The sequence below is a fragment of the Rhipicephalus sanguineus genome, chromosome 3 (genome assembly GCF_013339695.2).
Source record: "Rhipicephalus sanguineus isolate Rsan-2018 chromosome 3, BIME_Rsan_1.4, whole genome shotgun sequence".
NCBI classification, from domain to species: Eukaryota; Metazoa; Arthropoda; class Arachnida; order Ixodida; family Ixodidae; genus Rhipicephalus; species Rhipicephalus sanguineus.
Window position 1 is genome coordinate 158340872 of NC_051178.1, and position 20332 is coordinate 158361203.

The 20332-nt window shown below is 44.8% G+C and overlaps 1 protein-coding gene across 1 annotated transcript in view; it reads right to left on the reverse strand.

The window, feature by feature from the left end:
* The window catches only part of LOC119385144 (uncharacterized), a 35577-nt gene extending 16866 nt beyond the window's left edge, over positions 1–18711 (reverse strand). The window contains exons 1-6 of the mRNA XM_037652670.1: positions 18634–18711; positions 15884–15945; positions 13914–13976; positions 11361–11528; positions 10496–10620; positions 2851–3033 (exon numbers count right to left, since the gene is read on the reverse strand). Coding sequence (XP_037508598.1) covers positions 2851–3033; positions 10496–10620; positions 11361–11528; positions 13914–13976; positions 15884–15938 — 594 coding nt within the window. The 5' untranslated portion in view covers positions 15939–15945; positions 18634–18711. The remainder of the gene's footprint in view (positions 1–2850; positions 3034–10495; positions 10621–11360; positions 11529–13913; positions 13977–15883; positions 15946–18633) is intronic.
* Positions 18712–20332: the final 1621 nt, after the last annotated feature.

The following is a 20332-nucleotide window of genomic DNA, read 5'->3' on the forward strand; positions in this document are numbered from 1 at the left end:
GCCAATAGCTCTCGAAAAATTGTACCTACTGCATACTGGCGGTAGCAGGCCCGTAGCTGGGAATTTTTTCCAGGGGTGGGGGGCACTTGCTGAAGGCCTTGATTATTTAAAAAAAAAGAACACCTATTCTTATTATTTATTTTCAGTAAAACACCTCCCCTCCTTTAACAAAATGTCAAGTAGGGCAGGGGGGGAGGGGGCATGTCAGGGAGGGTGCCGGGTCCCTAGGGCAACCCCCCCACCCCTCCTGGCTACGGGCATGGGCGGTAGTCTTGTGTACTTGCAGCCAGTATTTTTTTCGCCACTAAGTTTTCAATAATGAGTTGTAATTCTTCAGATTTCTATATATTGCTTCAATCACTAACACGTCCATTTTAAGTTGCTGGCTGCCACAAATAACCTGCGAACCACGTATTTATTTCATGCTGAAGTCTGCCTAGTCCTCTTTTCCGAGAGTAGAAGAAAGGTCGGCAACGCACCTGAAATATCAAACAGGCGCGTTGCCGCGCGCAGCTGCTAAAGTGCTTCCGAGCCAACATTGACGAATACACGGCTGCATCAGGTTATCGCCTCACTGTACAAGGCTTCGCCCATGTAGGAAGATTCAATATGAATCGCAACCCAACCGACCTGACGTAAACAGTGCTGCCTCGTAAGGCACTCAGCATATAGCTTTAGTTTTCAACACGGTCATATCTACAAAACGAGGGGGACGCGCAAATTGATAGTCGTAAGTGGGCCGTAACAGTTTCTCTGCATATAAATGGAAACATCTCTCCTCGACCCCCCCCCCCCCCCCACATGCGCACACACCGTGCTTATCAATGCGTCGGCGGCGAGTTTTCATGCCGCGACCATCAAAAAGCGTCAAGCCTTGTACAATTCGCCGATATACTAATGCAGCCGCGTATACATTACGGTTCGCTTGAAAGCGCTGAAGTAGCGGCTCACGAGCACGCGTTATTTCATATTTGGAGCGTTTCAGGGCTTTTTGTTTTTTCTAGGAAAAAAGGAGCCGGGAAAATTTCATCAGGAAAGAAATGCTTGATTCCGAGGTTATTTCAGGCGGCCCACAACTTAAAACTGACACGTTAGCGATTGAAGGAATAACTGCAAAGTTGACGAATCTAATTAATTACTTAATACATAGAGGGGAAAATGCGGGTCAGAAGTACGCAGGACTACCGTTAATATGCAGTTGGTACTATTTTTCTAGAGGTTTTGTTTTGTTTTTGAAGTTTTGTCCGAGTTATCTGGGACACCATGCATACAGTAAAACAGAATTTGTGTTTGTGCGACGAGCATTCTTTGGAAAAGTTATACCGAAGCAGCGTGGTAGCTATCTGTCTGCCGCCATTTGGCGGCTCTCCCGCTAAGATTTCATTCGTTTCTTGTTGCCCATTTACATTCCATTTTATTTCTATATTGTTCAAAATAACTTTACAGGTAGAATATACGATTTAAAATTGTGTTATTGAAACAAAAACGAAGTCGATATTCTTAACTATTGATTAGTAATTATACGTTTATTTATCGACATGCGCACTTTCGTGGACCGCGGTTTAAATATTAAACTCAGAAGACATACATAAACCTTTTTTCTAATTTTTATAGGAACATGACATTTTTTTTTTTTTTGTAAGTCCAGTCTAAAGTAGGTATTACCTCCACTACAGCCTTGGCGTCTTGGCCTAACCTAATGTAGACCGTCTTGACGACAAAGACGTAAAATAATATCACGTTAGAAACTCCGCCCCGTCATAGCGTAGCATCTGGGGCCCATACTTAACAAAAAAAAAATGTTCTGCTAAAATTACTCGTCACACAAAAAATCCAGGCTCCTATCTTGACGGTAAACTTATTGGCGAATACATTCAACAAATGGCACAGAAACATTTATAAACAGATCTGTAGCAGGTGTTTCGAATTCTGAGCGGCGCAGGGCCGACTTTTATAACTTCGGTTTGAGTCAATTTTACGCTTCAGAGCTGCAGCGAACACTCTTTGTAGTGTAGGATGCATCGCCTGAACAAAGTTTGTTGCCGTTATTTTCAATGTTTTGGCAGCCATTTTCAAGCTGTTCCCTGTCGGGTTCTGACGCGTTTTTTGCCTTAAATATGAATACACCTCCTACATTGCGCAGATTTCTTTCAAATGTGTCAAGCCTAAATACATTCGATATGCGGAATTCCGAGCAAGATTTTTACGTTAGGAGCTTCTAAGGTGACAATTACGGTCGGCAATTGAAAACTACATCTGTCCCCTTAGCAATATTCCCTGACCTTACAGTCACCCAAAACGTCATATTCTCCTTTCACTTTCTTTCCCTTTCCTTTTTTTAACTTGTATTTGATATCGTATTCTATTTCTCTTACCCCTTTCCTTAGCACAGGGTAGCCAGCCGGTTTGAGAGCTGGCTAACCTCCCTGTCCATCCGTCTATCTTTTCCCTCCTCCTCTAGAAGGTCCCATCGTTTTGGCGATCGACATATCGTGATATGACCGCGCCACGGCGGTCTAGCGGTTATGGTACTTAACTGCTGAGCCGAAGGTCGCGGGTTCAAATCCCGGCCGCGGCGGCCGCATTTCAATGGAGGCGAACTGCTAGAGGCCCGTGTACTTAGATTTAGGTGCACGTTAAAGAACACCAGATGGGCGAACTTTCCAGAGCCCTCCACTACGGTGTCCCTCATAGTCATATCTTGGTTTGGGGACGTAAAACCCAACAACAATTATTATTATCATCATCATCATCATCATATTATGGTGCAATACGTATAGCTACGAAACCGTTTAACAGGCCCATCAAATAGCGAAGTCGGTCTGGGTGATCTGGGTCCCGCTGTCGTACCTCGGTCTGGAGTTCTGCAACGATGCCATCAATGCTCAGACTGCAGCTGACGCTCACGTTTCCCGCCACCATTGAGAGGACGCAGTCGTCGTTGCGTCTCACAGCCGTGCTAAAGTGTCTGAATCTGCCCGAGAGTACGTACACCTTCAAGTCTCGGTTCATCAGCCAGGCAGTCTTGTAGACCTGAGCATCGGAAGAAGGGGGGGGGGGTCAGTTGGGAAAGGAAGTGTAGAGTCGTGGCATTACTACAGCGCTCATGTACTTCAGATTACCGGTTGTTTCGTTTCTTCATTAGTATCAACACTTCCCCAATTCTAAAAAGGGCTTTTAGATAACTTGGTATCCCACGCACATTACATTGTAGCCGATACTCAGAACCGGGAGTTCGTGGTTTCAGGTTTAGTACCGCGTTTACAAAACACCTGAGGCCGCACGACAGAGGATGTGCTGCCTTGAACAGAATTACCAGTGAGTCAGTGACATGGTACTGGAAGCAGTCATTTCATGTGCATTCTGAAGAGACTGAAGTGCGAACCCTTAGCCTTAATAATGTAGTGTTATGTACATACTTGTGCTACTGTACTCTTTTGCTAGTATAATAAAATTTCTTTCAGAAAGTTCATCCTAAACACACCAAATAAATAAAGACTTGTATATTTTCAATTTTTGATGAAAAGAAGCGATCTTTATCGTAAATAAACAAAACAGTCGCAGGCGGGCCCGGATCTTTAGAATGTACATCTTGTATATAGCATCGATGTTACTACATTTGCATGAGTATCGTACGAAATCTCAACACCGGGCAGTGAGCTTTAAATGACCAAAAAATGGCACCTGGCGGGCCATTTACACATAACTATATGTACACTGCAAATATTTTCCCGAGTGATACTCACTTGCTCACTTTTTAGACTCCCTAAAGACCAGTTGTCTGTAAATATGTGGACGTGTTCGCCATTATGAATCCCATACCTTACTTAGAACCCCAATGAGGTTGCTCACAGCCGTGCGCGAGAACTCACGCACCGCCACGGTGGTGGGGCTTCATTGGATTCGGAGGTGATCGAGCACAGAGACCCCAAGCTTACTAACCTTTCATGAGATTTTCTCCCACCATAGAGATCGTCTCCCTCCTCCACAGCAAAAACTATGCCGATCTCAAGCAATCACGCTTAGGATGCTTCAGACGAGGTCACATCCCTCGCGCGGTTTCCTAAGCAGGATTAACAGAGAAATTGATCCACAGTGCTCGGAATGCGGGAAAGAGTTTAGCACTCTAGAACATATGCTCTAGTCGTGTCCTGTGTTACGGGATACGTCACTCACCCGCGAACAGACTGGAACGAGGCCATCTTAAGTACCGTAATCAAGAACCAGTGAATGGCCGTCCAGAGGGCCCGTGAAAGAGCGGAGAGGCATGGTCTCCTGATTACGACATGGGAGCAGCCAGTGGAGAGGCGGGGGCCCCAACGGGTCCTCCCCGGCTAGTCCCTCAGGACTTTAATAAAGTTTTTTTTTTATTAAATGTGTTTAAGGAAAGGTTGGTGCCTACACATGGCTCCGGCTACTCCTCTTCCCTTACTTAATAATTAGCGTCACGAGCTTATAAATAAAAGTACACTCACTCACGGCAATGTCCATTTAAAAGGAATGTTCACACGTCATGCATAATGTCCACGTGATGACAACAATGTCCACACACAAGATACACAAGAATCGTTCGCACTTTGCCGAAGAGTTCAGCCCACAGTCTTTTGTATAGTGCGATCACATCACATAAAAGTCACTGGGCATTGCCCACACTTTAAACACAGCTGTCTTGAATCACAAGAGACAGCGCGAAACATGTGACTAGAAGTATCTCAATGTAAGAATAATTACAAATGTGAATCAATATCTTTTTGATATTCCCGACTCTTCTAAAAACTGTACTAAGGCGCGTGCAGCAATGTTTTGAAGAGTTTCAGTTGGCCATGGACCCAATACTTTTGCTAATGATAGCGGCCGTCTGTCCAATCTGTTTAGTGTTTGTAAGAATTTTTTACGGGGAACAGCATAATTTTTGCAGTGTAGAAGAAGGTGTTCTATGTCTTCTTCTGCCTCTTCACATGTACATGTAGCGCAGTTATTTTTTCTTATCCTATATAGGAATCTCTTAGTGTAGACAGTGCCTAGACGAAGTCTGTGAATTACTGTTTCTACAGAACGGCTAATTTTAATCGGAATTTGAAATTCCATTCCAGGATCGATTGTATATAGTTGAGAGTTTTGAGCTCCATTCGCGAACCAAGTCTCTTTGGACAATCGACCACAGAGTTTGTTCAAGAAACATCGTGCATCACTCGCCGCGAGAGGTAATAGGGATAAATCGTCATCTTGATGCGCTGCATGTGCCAAACAATCAGCTGTGACATTTCCGGTGATTTCACAGTGACTTGGGATCCACTGGAAAACGATATCATGATGTAACTCTTTTGCTATGGCGTATGTCTTCCGAATTTCATATGTTAATTTGTTATATGTTTTGTCAAAGTTGATGTCTTTAATACACACTAATGATGATTTCGAGTAACTTAAAATTACCCAGCGAAGTGGCCCTGTTTTTCTACATATGTAGCGTAAAGCAGAAAGTATAGCGAATAGATCTGCTGTTGTGGACGTCGTAAAGTGACAGAGCCGAAAAGCTTTTCTCTCTTGGTATTCAGGTATATAGAAAGCTGTCGTACAACTTTGTTTTCGACATGACCCATCAGTGTACACGCTAATACGATCAGCATAACGTGTGTAAAGACGGGCTAAAGCAAATTGTTTTATTGCAATAACGGGCATGGCACACTTTCGAGTTATCCCCGGAATCGATGTAATAATTTCTGGAATGGCAAGTCGCCACGGTGGGTGAGTTGTGCACGCCGACCAGTATTCATGAGTAGGTAGTAAATTTTTACATTGCATTATATCTGCATGGTTACGGGCAGCGGTTCTTTCCTGAACCGCTCGGCAAAGAGGATGATTAGCGTGTTGTGACGCCAATCGAAAGTAGTGCCTACAGGTTTCCGTAAATCTAAGCGCTTGGAAAGTTGGTTGACGGGTCTCCGCAATGACCAAGGCGCTAGAAGATGCGCGCGGTACGCCAAGACATATAAAGTTCTTTGTCTGTCTGGCTGGCTGAGAACTCGGCAATCGAATAGAGATTGAAGGAAGGCAGTAGTGTTAGAACAGCGGATGGCCAGCTTTATCCAACATAAGCGGAGATTAACCATTATATAGCCAATACTAGCCAATATTAACAAACAGTTAGCCAAAGTTAGTCATTGCTTATGCTAAGCGAGAAAATGCGGCAAATGAATTTGGCCAGGCGTTGTCATTATCGGGCACCATTATTAATATTGGATCCCGTTATATAAGGTGGGTGGAAGAGACCAAGTTTCTTTTGAAAAGAAAGTGTTGCATATGCTAGGGTTTCAACCCCTTATTATAGCGCAGCAAAATCTCGTTAATTTGACCCCCGATAATTCGAAAAATCGGATTATTCGGACGCGCACGCTAGTCCCGGCAAGCATATGTATTGTTTAATGGCATCAAGTTCTCGTTAATTGGTCATATTTGGCTGCTACCCGGTTAATTCGGACGGTTGTCGGAGGCCGCCAAGCATGAAGCGCCGCCAGTGTGCGACGCAAAGGAGCAAAAAAAGACGCCAGGCCTGCGCTGAAACCGCAGCACAGTCACAGCGTAATCTTGAAGAGCGGCGTTTCTAGAGCCCGTTGTAAGCTCTCTTGTGGCTACAATACAAGTACACTAGAAAGGTACCCACTAAGCCATAAATCACAATTTTTGTGAAGTTGGGAAGAACCTACTAAGCCATTATTTGTCATTCTGCGGAGAAGCGAGACACCAGCTACACGTCTGTAAGGCATTATGTGCACTTTGTTGACGCGACGACTGATGACGATGAAGAATTATGGCTCAGCCTTTTGTAATGGGTTGGAAGGTTTAAACGGCCCACCAGTTATGTAATTTGCATTGGGTGACGCCCCGTCGCTATTTCCCTCTCCCGTCATGCTGTATAACATACGTTGACGTGGGAGAGAGACGGGGGGGAGGGGGCGAGGAACTTTACTGAGACCCCGAGGAAATGGATCATGCGCTTATGGGCTTCCTTGGCAACCAATACAAGTGCACTTGCGAGGAACCCACTTCGCTATAAATCATTGTAATTTTACTGAGACCCCGAGGAAATGGATCATGCGCTTATGGGCTTCCTTGGCAACCAATAAAAGTGAACTTGCGAGGAACCCACTACGCTATAAATCATTGTAATTCGCCATTCTACGGAGAGCCGTAGTACCTGCTAAACGCATGTAAGGCATTATGCGCACTTTGTTGATGCTGTGCCTGATGACGAAGAAGAATTATGGCAGAGCCCTGTAATGGGTTGGAAGCAAGGAGGTTTAAACCTCCTTGGTTGGAAGCATTCAACAACCTACTCGTTGCGCAATTCGCTTTGTGTGACGCCTGGTTACAGAATTCGCGTTGTGCGACGCTTGGTGCTTATTTTACTCTTCTACCACGCTATATTCCATATGCTAATGTGGTTCCTTCGCGACGTGAAGCCTGTATAGGACCTTTTTGCAAAGCAGTTTCAAGCACCGGCATGGCGAATAAACGTCTGGGCGTAACGCTTTATTGGCCGTGCCGGTGCTTGAAACTGCTTTGCATAACCTCTCAATTTTTGGCAGAGCTAAAGCATGCAATCTATTCCTGGCAACAAAATTATTCTACGTACTGCAAATACTACATTGTTCCAGGGTATACATTCAGAAGTTTCACCGAATCTTTGCTACCTTTATTTGGTCATCAAGTTACGAGCCGATGAGGCGTGACACTGTTTTTAGACCAGTTTGTGCAGGTGGTCTTGGGTTGGTGCATCTCTTTATTAGACAATTGGTGTCCCGTTTTTTCTATTTTCGGGACTGCGATCATCCGCTGCTTCGAACATTTTTACAAGTGAATCTCGTCGATGTTTTACCAAGTTTAGTGGTATCTGCTAATTGTGACTCGCCTCCCTATTTGCAAGGATTCATGCGTGAAGTGTATGAATCAGTGCGGTTTTTGACAGTAAGATTCTCTAATGACTATTTATTCTCTAGTTCACGAAAAGATCTATATAATGCCATATTAGATATGTTGTTTCCTGCACCTTTGTACCGCTCACTATATGCTGGATTGCCTGGACACTACGTGCTTGTGCGTGTGAAGAAAATGCCTATTTCACCAGCATCCAAGACATTCTTCTACAAAGTGCATACACAGACGCTGCCTGTGAAGACCTGGTTAAGCAGCAAAGGCATCTTTGTATCTTCAGTTAACTGTCGCCTCTGTGAAGTTCCGGAAACTATAGAACATTGCTTCATAAGCTGTAAAGACGCCATACTCTTCTGGGACGTTCTACAAAGGGCCTTTAAAAAACAACTCGATTTAAATTCGTATAGCATACGTTATCTCATGCCACCTAAAAGCCATTCTATTCCTGTTGACATGCTATTACTAATGGGTATGCACAGTTTATGGAAAACTCGCATGCTAGACAGACATGCGGAACCCATGGTATCATCGCGGTTGCATCTCATTTAAATGGCTCTTCAGCTAAAAGACTTTTACAAACAATTAGAGTTTCAACCGGACTGGTATCCACTCTTCATGAAATGTATAGCTTTAATACCCTTTTAGGGCTTCTGTGTAACGCTTGTATGCTGGTAGAGACCGCCTTGAATATTTTGTTCGCTATGTATGCTAGTTACACACATTTGTAATGAATACCATGAAAGAAAAAAAAAAGCACCGGCATGGCTCAGAGGTTGAATACTGGGCTCCCACGCAGAGGGCCCAGGTTCGAACCTCGTTCCATCCTGGAATTTTTTTCTTATTTCGTTTTTTTTTTTCTTTATTTCGAGCGATACTGGTTACGGACACCGGCGGCGGCGGCGGCGGCAGTGGCGGAGGCGGCGGCGGACAACTACGGCGCCAAAAACGGCCGGTGAAATGATCTCATAACAGCTTTCGCTGTAAAACGGCGTTCGCGAACCACTGAAACGGCCGCAGGCCTTCAGACAGACGGGGTCGGCATGCACAATCTTACCACAATCGCGTTATTGGCGACCAAGACTTGTTTCGTCTTCGACAAACTTGTTTTGTTTTCGGTTTTACTCGGGCGCACGCCAACAGCGTGGGCGTTATCTATGATCACGTCGATATCACTGGGGTCAAAGCTGCGACAACCAGTAGTTACGTTATCGCCACGTGCCTTCAGAAATGCGTAGTCGCAATCCATGATTGCGCATTAATTATCCAGCCAGATTTATGCAGCAATAGATGCGGTGCTCAGCAGTTTCGTTTCGACTCTATGGACATAGGCCGCGCGCGTGCCCTCAGAACTGCATGGACGCTATGATCGTGTCCTTAGAGACCACGGCTTCGTCCATAGCTGATGCGGCACTCAGTCGCTTCGTTTTGACTTCGGACAATGCTTGCGCAATGTCGCAAAACTCAAACATGGTGGAAGCTGCTGCAGTAGAAGAGCTTCAGTCGCGGCCCGCAAGCTGGCATAAAGCTCGCCCGCTACATTGTAGTGGACGATCGAACGATAAGTTGCCGGCCATACTTCAGGCGAAAAAAGTATCGTTACGTGTGTGTGGTGATGTTGGTGGTGACGGCATACGCGTGCGCACAAGGGGGGCAGGGGAGCGCCCCCCTAGTCACATAAGAGGGGGGGGGGCAAAGTCTGCCCCGTACATTGACTTAGTAGGGAGGCGGAGCGCTGCGATGAACCTTTACCCCCCTCCCCCCTGACGAGGAACCCTGCGCACGCCTATGGGTGGCGATACGTAATAAGGCAGTGCTGCAGAGGACGTTTCGGGCTAATTAAAGGGGCCATGAACCAATTTTCCAAGTAATGATCTAATGACCAAACGTGTCCGCTATCCCGCCGTGATTCGCATGCGCGGGTGCGGCTACCGTGTAAACTTAGCAGAGTGAGGAGTGCGGCGCCGGCAACTGGCAGCACCCCGTGGCAAGAAGCGCATCTGATCCGAGCGCCGTTCTCGATTTATGTCGGCTATCGGCCAATGAGGATGCTATGTCTTTTGTGACGCGGAGAAGCAGATACGCGACGTCAACCGGCAGACGCCCCGCCCACCGACGAGAGTGAGAACCGGCCTCTGTTTAAAAAGAGGGCGCCTGAGAAAACAGCAACTTCGCGCTCCGCTTGTAGCCTTTACGCGGCGCGCACGACTGCAATATTTGTCTGAGCAGTTCATTGCCGTGTCAGCTTTCCGCAGGATGTGTTTTTTCAACAAGCCCAAGGGGTGCTTCATGACCCCTTTGTGACAAAGGGGTCTTGCCCCACCGTCCCATTGTGAAAGAAGTCGCCAATGACAAAAATTGCGGCTTTTACACTGCTCTTATGCAAAATAAGTACAGAATTAACGTGTTCATCAAGGAAATGGAAATGCATTGATGTATTAGCCACTTGTTTATTGTTTTCTTGATGCTCTCGATAATTCGGCATTTGGTTAATTCGTACATTTTTTCCTGCCCCGTGAAATACGAATTCACGAGCTTTCACTTATGTGAAACGACCAGGACTTACCTTGAAATAATGGAATGGCAGAGATAAGTGGCCGTGGACAACTGTTTCCCTGATGAGAGTCGGCATTCTTTGCAGAAGCACAGTGTCGACAAAGTCGTTCGCTTGGCCTACGCTGTCTGTGCCTCCTGCAGAAGAATTGAACCGCTAGCATCAGTGATAAGGTCGGATACGCTCGGAAAGAGAGGGACGTCATTGAATAGCGTAGAGTGTAGCCTGCGTGCGATGTTCTGAGCACAGCCATCATGTTATATGCAGGATAAGAAAAAACATTCAGGACGATTGAAGGTTTTGACATAGTGCATGTTCTGGTGCTCTAAGCACTTGTATCTAAGCCCGTCTCACTTGAAAAAGCCCAACATGGACTTTAATGTGCGTGGAGCGTGTTCAAGACCCCAGTCAATTAGAGATGCGCCACAGTATGAAGCTTACGGAATACATTTGACTACCTGGGGTTCTTTATGTTTACCCTGTAATGCCCACTGTATCATATTTGCTACTGTCAGTATAGTGCCTCAAAACAGGGTTTGCAGCAAATCTAATTGCTGCAGTTTAATGCACCCTAATGAAGTTCCAGTGATAGTTGTTCATTTCATTAAAGTATTGACTAATTAATTTATTTGTATAACATTATGTCTCCCATTTTACTGTTATTTTTATTCAACCGCACTTCTTATTGTGAACGTTTTGTTGCAATTTTTCTTCAGGCACAACTGTTTGTGGGCATTGCATTAACCCCGATCGGGACTTGGCGACAGGGGATCGAACCCGCAACGCCGCGCTCAATAGCGCGACGCCGTTTTTCCTCAGGGCTTCGGCAGAGTGTGTGTTATGCTTATGGTACACTATATGCGTGTTTCTCACTTACTTGTGTGCGTCCACAGTGTATGAGTTGAGAGAGATGGACCGCCCCCCTGTCGACGAATTGCGTTGCATTTGAGGTCTCCGTCGCACGTGACGTAGGTGAGTCCGTTGCTGCATGCGTCGTAAGGCCACCACATGAAGCGACGTGAGGACAATGGCCGTCCGTTAATGGCTGTGCGACAGGGGGAAAATGCATTAGTATAGCACTTAAAAACGGTCACATGTTCTGCATTCACACATACAGATGGCGATAATATCGAAGGTTCCACTGAACCCCCTCTGGTGTGAGACGGTGATGGTGGAACAAAAGAGAAAGGAATTGAAAGGGGTCATAAACCAACCCTCGGGCTTGATGAGAAAACACGTACTACTATGGACACTGCTATGAACAGCTCAGACGAATCTTGCGGTCGTGCGCGGCAAAGAGAGCTTAGAAGCGGTGCGCGAAGTTGCCATTATCTCAGGCGCCCTCTTTTCATACAGAAGTCTGTGCTTCCTCACGTCGGAGCTGCCGGTACCTGCTGTTTGACGTCGAATAGCAGGTAGCATGCTATTGGTCAATAGCCGACATAACTGAAGAGCGGAATTTGGATTGGATGCGCTTTTTGCCAAGGGGTGCTGCTAGGTGACGGGGCCGCGCTCCATATTCCACTGACATTACACTGTGAACCACACTCGCGCGTAGGTATCGCAACAGGAGAGAGCGATCGCGTTTCACTACGCGCGCTGTCGTAACTTCTTTCGCCCGTGCCATCACTCCCTGTGTAGCTTCCAGCGCACTAGTCGGGATGAGAGGAGAGAGAAAGCTCTTCAAGCGTGCCACAAACCCCTGTAACTCCGCTCGTTCTTGACCGATTAGAGAAACTTTTGAGGCAATCAATTTGCGAGGCAATTAACTCCGACACTGAGGTCACTCGATGATTACTTGGAAAGGTGCTTCATGACCCCTTTAAACATCAATGGAAAAAAGATACGCAGAGTTTCGACATGCTCACCAATCCCCCGTACAAATTCCGTGTAAGACCTCCGTACTGCAGTCGAAATCTCTCGTTTGCTCTAATTTAAGGTTTTAATTCCGTGTCTTGGTGTCTTCATTTATTCACCATAATCTATAGATTTAAAACCAGATAGTCATGTTAAGTTGAGACAAGGCAAACCTGGGGAATGAGTCGCTTTTCCAGCCGGTTATTGTTATTGAATGCCAGGTTACAAATGTCAAAACTTGTTTCTTGTTGAAACCTCAGCTGTTACATGCCGCAACCAGCGCATACTTCTACATATACAGGATAACTGTCTGGCAAGATCTTCAGCAACATCTCCTCTTTTTTAAACGTATGCATGGAGAGGCCCATCGCAAGCTTCCAGGTTGCTGAATTTTCATGCGGTTTCACCGTACGGGGAGAGCACTTCATAGTTGCTTTTCATTGTCGGTGACAGCACAACTGCCCACGTCAAATTATGCAAAGATTTTTTCGGAACATGGTGGTGAGAGTACGATCAAATCTCTCTTATACAGTTCTTGTTGCATCTGGCATCATTTCGCGGTAGATGACGTTGCGTAGTGACTCCCTGGTCAATAAGGAAAACCATCAGGGTCCCTTATCTATTCGCTTAATTTGACTCGCAGACGAACGCTATCCGATGCGGCTAGTTCTCCGTGCACTTCATGCCACGAGAACGCCGCTTTTTTAAAAATATTTTCTAAGTCACGTGTGCGCCGCAAAGAGGAAGTGAAGCCGCAGCTCGCGCGTTCACGAGATATTTTGTGCTTGTGATATTATTTGCTTCATATCACCCACACAATGACGCCTGCCTTACGGTTTCGCCGTGCAACTACCGAAGGCAACATGCAATCTTATATGTGCAAGAAGTCGTCTCAAGAGGATACGCTTCCTATATATTTGAGTTTCAGAACTTGGCAAGTTTCTTGGCTTGTTGATTCTTTTTCATTGGTTCTTTAATAAAAATCACAAAGTTGCGAGCTCTCGGTGCCTTGTCCTCGTACTATTCGTTATTTTTGTCTGTTTTCGAATCTGGAGAGCTTATGATAACGTTTCTTTTTTTTTTTCAACGTGCCCCGCTAACTAAACGTTGCTCTCACTCACACCGGTTCTCCGCCCTGTTCCATACCCCTCCCGCGTTTGTGTTGGATGTTGACCCACTGCACCAGCTGTGCGTGTGTCTGTATACAGGCCAACGAACGTTAGATGTCGCTCCGTTTTTTCGGATCCGGTCGCTCGTCGAGTAGAGCTCAAATACGCGAAACATTACCGTCTTTTCCGGCGACGTGCGTACATGGTTGTTGGACCCAGCACCCTAATGATTATGTGCTGCCCTCTAGATCCAATGGTCATGTTTTATCGGACGTGTGCTAAAGACTAGAAGTAATGTTCTGCTGCGTCACTTAGGCGGCGATGTCGTGCTAGCTGATCGTAAGCACGGCCTCAGTGACATTGCGCACTGCGCGAGGTATTTTGGAGGCCCTCTCGTCATGTTATAGTCGCAAGCAACGCCGTGGAAAACTTGAATTTGTTTAGTTTAAAAGCGAGTAATGTACCTCTCTGCTGGGCTTCCGTGCAGTCGTCATCGCCATTTTCACCGACATCGCCTTGGGCGTCACCTACACGAAGATGTATTGTTAGTGAGAAACCATGCACTTAGTAAAAAAAAAAATCTACCCAGAATGTGCCATTCAAATGAACATCCTTCAAATGCAGACGAAAACAAAACATTTTTCTTAACCATGCAGCTTGTTTTATGGAACTGTTTACCTGTTTCCATACCTTCGTTTGCATACCAGTGTTGACTGTTTGCATACCTTCGTAAAATGACTTGTTAATATCTACGAAAACTGTTTGATGTCTCTCTAGCTACCAACTTGTCCTACAGAACAATAAGCGCTTCGTTCAGTTATTGCAGATTCGCGTAAGATGGCAAGTGCATAGAAATCATTATTAGAGTTTCAACAAAACCCCTTGTTTTCAGCCCGTATCAGCGAAAGCGTCATCAGCTTTTGCTAGGTGTCAGTTCTACTTTTTCTATTTAGAAATATTTCAAACACACGTGGACCTTAAGGGAGAACCGTTGGACAAGTATAAAATTTCCTGTATTTGTGAGTAAATGCTACATTCCTGTGAGTCTAAGAATCAAATTTTCAATTAACTGCCATTGAAACTTTTACAGAGACTTCCCAAAGCTATATAGGTTCAATAAAAGAAATAGTCAAGCCCGCAGTTAACGAATTCTTTGCTCTCCCCGAAAAATACTTCATGCGGTTTTACGCAAACTGCACCATTTAGAGCATTCACCTAAAAGCGGACCATTTTGAGTTGTGAATTTAACCTAAGTTTAGCGAGAGGTTTGCTACAATGTTTGCGAGTGTTCTGCAGATGTTCTCACATATCATTAGTTCAATTCAGAGTTGTGTTATACATCATTTTTTTTCTCTTATTTAGTTGTCCTATAGGGCGCTGTTTCCCAAATTTCTTACACGTTTCTTTTATGCCCCATTGTGAGCTTGTGAAATTGGTAACTCAGCTTATTAATTAACAATTACCAAGGATTGAACGAACACGATGGCCGAACTAAAGCATTTAATTCCTGCAGTCGCCACATTTGAGCTTCTTTCATTAAGTTGTTTCAACGTTCGTAAACACCGGTGCAGTGGTGGCTGCGAAAAGCGCGATGCGATGTGTCGCACAAGCAGTTGTCTAAAAAAACGCTTCTGTGTATTTGAACAAGGAAGCCAGATTTGCTGCCGAGCTAAATAATCATCTTATGCGACTTTACACAATTGTTTTTGTCCGTAAATGGTAGAATTAAAAACCTACGTGTGTCGCATAATATTTAGAAGCAAGCTACAAATGCAACACGATTCTTTTTCTTTTTTTGATGGTGATGAGGTGGTGATGGCGCCAGTCACGCCATCACCACCTCACAGCAGTGGTCGAAAAGTGAGCAGTACTCTGGATCTGGCTCCGTGGTCACCAAGCACATCGCGTACGCAGTACAGGCATTGTCGCGCTTCATTCAGCAGGCGTGCTCTCCTAAAACATCCCTGTAACAACACTGAAAACAGCCTGTAAAAAGGCTTTGAACGCACATAAGATGACAACGTGCTCGTAGATAGCGATAAGAAATCGAGCAGTGACGATGAATAAACGCACGTTCTTGAAATCGAATTCACAAAAATTCTCTTTCGTAGTTGCGTTTTCCCATTGGTCAGCCGGATTCTCTAATGACATGTCCCGCATCGTGACTGGCTGAAGTATTCTCTTACGAAATGTGTTAGCGCAAGACGTTTTCCTGAATACGGGCCTTGAAGTTCTTGCAGGCCACCTCGTTCTTGCACTTTCGAAATTGATTGCCCTTAAAAGTCGATCCCGGGCTCGCGTTAAACTCATAATGCTAATTTTCTTCTGTTACTGAACAGCGCCCTTTCCCCTTTAGCGTTTTAATCACGCAAATACGGTAGTTCCAAAACAACAACCCATTTTGCTCCCGTGGCAGAATGCGAATAGCACTTACCGAAGTGGGCGACGAAAAGTAATACCAGAACGAAGAGCCTCATAATCTTTTCCATCCTACACCTGTTCAATAAAAAAAGGAAAAGAAAGTGAATCTTATTTGACTTTCAGAAAGGTATACGTTAATGGTCGCGCTCTGCGCATGTGCACTACTGCTGGTGTAGTTTGTCGCTAGCAGTACTTGTTAAAAATCTCTCAAGCTGAAATAAAAAAAAAAAAATCGCAGGATCCCTCATCACATGCAGAGACGAGTTGACGGCGAAAGCCATTGCGCCTGCACATTTTTTGACGCCGACAATGCGTTTTCGCGTTTGATAAGGCATCGAACAGTTTGGCGTTGATAAATACCAAATAGAAGTAGCATACAGGTTAGCGAACTTGTAAAGGAAGAATGATATACGAAGTAGGAAAAAGCACGTAAAAATGGCCACAGTATTACCGATAAGGCACAGTATAAATGATGGTTTCTTATGATAGCATACTCGATCACTGCTTGCAAAGCATGACTGGGTAAACTGTGCAGCAGAAAGCGCGAGACTTCACACAAATATAAATTGACATAACTATATTGTTATGAATTATGAAAGCTTGCGCTCAGATATATACTTTTTTTTAGTTGGCTTTGTAAGGTTTGATGCTCCAGCAAAAGATTTCGAGACTTCATAGTTAGCACTCGATTACCTTAATTCAGTAATCTCGAACGGTAGCCTGACCTCAAGATACGTCTGCGGGCTATAACGTGTTTTGAAAAGTAGTTCATCACTCAGGTGATGCTCATGCTTTCCTGAACACCACGACAACATTCCTGCAAAACTTAGTGTTCTTAGTTGCACCCCAAGAAGACAATTTGCAGTCAGCTCAACGATTCCGAGATGCTGCATAGGCGTGCATTCGAAGGAGCCAGCAAGCTTTCCGCATATATATGTAACGGTTGATCGACGCCGACGCTCACTGTTGGTAGCGGCAGCCATTTGAAATCGAGATATAACGACATTGCCGCCTTAACACGGCTGGTGCATTTTGTTCACGAACGCACGAATCTTCAAGACATCATTTGAAGAAGAAAGCGCTAGCAGGTTGAGCGAAAGAAGACAGCATTATCACAATTCCTGTTATTGGGACTCTACCTTGCGAAAAATTACTTAAGGTGCAGTCTTCCAACTCCTTAAATCAGATTTAAATGCCCCAAATGTATTTTCTTTCGGGCTTTGTCCCTCGGATACAGTGACGAGAAGCTTGCCGATGCCTTGGAGGAGTTTCTTTAATGTTCAAAAGAGATTTAGGTTATAGAATCAATCGTTACTCCTGTTTTTCTACTTTTCCCAATTGCTTTAATTTTTGGTTCAAATTCTCCGTTTAATTACTTATATTCGTACTATTCTATTATTCTATTCTTAACATTCTCAATTTTTGTTTCATTTTTACCTGTTTCATCTTAAACAGAGAAAATTTATCTTGTAACTTAAGAACTGTCTTTTAAAATTATCCGGTTCTTGGCGAATATCCCAGCTTGTATGTGTGCCGCAGTTTCAAGGATCTACTCTACTCTACTCTACTCTACTCTAGAAGACTGCGTAGCTGGGCCGTTCACATGCGTCGACAATATGTGTATACAGCCATCGCATCTCCATCAGCGCTGCGGTATGATGCAATGGAGGAACTCAAGGGAAAACCATGGGAAACCAGTTGCTGCCTAATGGGAGCAATGTCGGGTCGCCTATGCGAAGCATCCGCGGTGACATGGTTAGAAAAAAAAATGCTTAGAAATGCTAGAGGCAAAGAGATTGACCTCAGTGAGAGTCACATAAGTACAGTTATTCTGCGCGTGAACAATTGGAAATCCCGCCGTGGTAGCCTAGCAGGTAACGTGTCGCGATGTTAAGCTTGAGGGCGCGGGTTCGATTCCCAGCCATGGCGGTCACATTTCGATGGGAGCAAATTGCAAGAAAGCTCGTGTACTTAAACTTACGTGTGCGTTAAAGGAGCCCAGGTAGTCGAAATTAGTCCAGAGTATCCCGTTTCGACGTGCCTAACAATCATACCGTGGTTTCGCCAAGTCAAACCACAGACATTATTAGGAAGCGGAAAATTCAGTGGCACAAGATGGGCGAATATAACGATGGAGGGAAGAGGCGAAACACATAAAGCGTAGGTTTATATTGATAACCAATACTATCTGAAAACTAGATTTACTGTTAATTGATTAAAATGCTCTACTGGAAAGCAATATCCTTAGGTACAGTCACTCTCTTATAGTTCTCACACACTGCGTCATACTAGAACTGAATCAAAACGTTAGGTTATCAAGGTAGCGAATGAACGGGAGTTAATCAGCATCATTTTCTTAGATCATAATTTCTGTGTGCAAAAAATGGAGAAAAAAAAACCGCTCTCCCAACGTAATGTTTTGTTTTGTGATCAATGTCGTAACCACATCTCGATGTAAGGGGCTTTGCTATAGCAGAGAGATGAAGCAATAATTAAGGCTATCCAGCAGCGCTTAATATCCATTAGACGTCGTTTAACGGACATTTCAGCTTTTTTCTATCAGCGGCTTTCTATGTAGAAGGACCAAACTCTGGAATGGCAGGACTTTTTAAGTTAAGCTAAGGCCGGATGGGTTAAGCATAAATAAATGAGCGAAAAAAAAAAAACGAGACGACAAATGTTATTTCGATGTTGTAAAAGCCACCCAGAGAAGATGGAAACATTTGATAGAGCGGAAACGTTAAAGCCAGAAAATTTGCTTACCGTGTAGCCCAAGTGGCTGCTCGTTCAATGTTGTAGTTGGTCGCCGACACACTGCTGGTGTGGAAGTCGAATCCGAAACTTTATAGTATCAGACTCTTTATCCTCCTCTCACTAGCATCAACAGCATCTGTTATCAAGGCTCTTCACTTCCCTGTTGGTGGATCGGCTTTCTTCTCAAGGGTCTGTCAAGAAAAGATACATTAGGTTGAACCAAAACGTAAAGCAAGAAAACTTTCTTACCGTGTAGACAAGTGGCTTGTCCAATCTTGTGGTTGGTGGCCGACGCACTCTAGGACTGGGAGTCGAATCCGAAACTTTGTAGTATCAGACCATTTATACTGCTTTCACGGGTGTCAGCCGTATCTGTTATCACAGCTCTTCACTTACCCGTTCATGGATCAGCTTTCTTGTGCAAGAAGGCGCCAACCGTCCGAACCCAACGCGCGATCACTTACACCACGACCGTGCATTGCCCGTCAGTATACAGATATGCTTAGTTCCGCTTTCTCAGCAGCTCGGCGGCTCTCGAAGAGATGAAGTGCGCTTGCGTGCTTGCAGCGCACCTCTGGCGCCATCCCATCGCATAAGTGTGCTGGTAATCTGTGACTGTGTTTACAGCCTTACGTGTATGTGGAGGGCCCTTTCTTCGGCATTATAATTTGGGGTGGTATTGGCGGCGGTACTTTTCCCGCTTGTTTACGAAAAGTTCGCAGCGTGTATTCCGCAGCCTCAAGTATACTTTGTGGCCTTTAACATCTTAACGCTCCATCAGCGTGCATGTTTCCTGAAGGAGACAAGTATTTTAATTTGTGTTCTTCAACTAACTTCTGTCTAGATTCTTGAAGGTGGACGAAAGATTGAAGAGAAAATGAGGAAAAGGAGTGAGTACTGTAATTACTGTCGTCTGGCTTTTTTTATTTTTTGCGAGCTATTTCTTTGGTTTCGAACATAAAAAAAATCACAGCATATCCACGGGGTGAATGATGATGAGTGGGGCGAAGCTACGGAGGGAATCATCTGTAAACCGTGAAACTCTTCCTTGAAATGCGCCCAGTACATAATATAAAGAGTGTGAAACATCGTGTATATATTAAACATCAAACTTTTATTGTACTGTTGGTTTACGTGGTCCCTTCATTATCACTTGTGATCGGTGAAATGCAAGGAAGAAGTCCGCTCCCGAGCGAAAGAGCGCCAAGAGCGACCGCATTCCCCGCTCGCCCTGTGCGAATTAAAGGCAAGGCTAGAGGGAAGACAGGACGCGCGTTCCACGACGCGAGGTCGGTAGCATGCCCAACGAAAGCCAACGGAACGCGATCGTGCAAGTGCTCCGGCTTCGCATCGCCTCATGGTTCCATTTAGCGTCCCAAAACCAAATATATTGCTCAAGGTGTGCCTTGCGTTTTTCGTAGAAATAATTTCTTTATCATGTACATTAAGACGAAAAGTTGAAAGCTCACTAGAGTGTATCGCCCGCAAAGTATGTCTTTTAGTGTGATTTAACTCTCGTACGGCAGGGTCCTCGCGCCGTTGCCGGTCCACCTCGCCCGTTGACGATCGGGCGAGGTGGCTACATACAACTACTACTACTACACTTTAAGAAAAACATCTGGCGTTCTTTCGTTCTGCTTTTACAAAACATCTGGCGTCTTTCGTTGGTTTATTTCATCAATCAACGGCGTTTTGAACAAAATTTTTA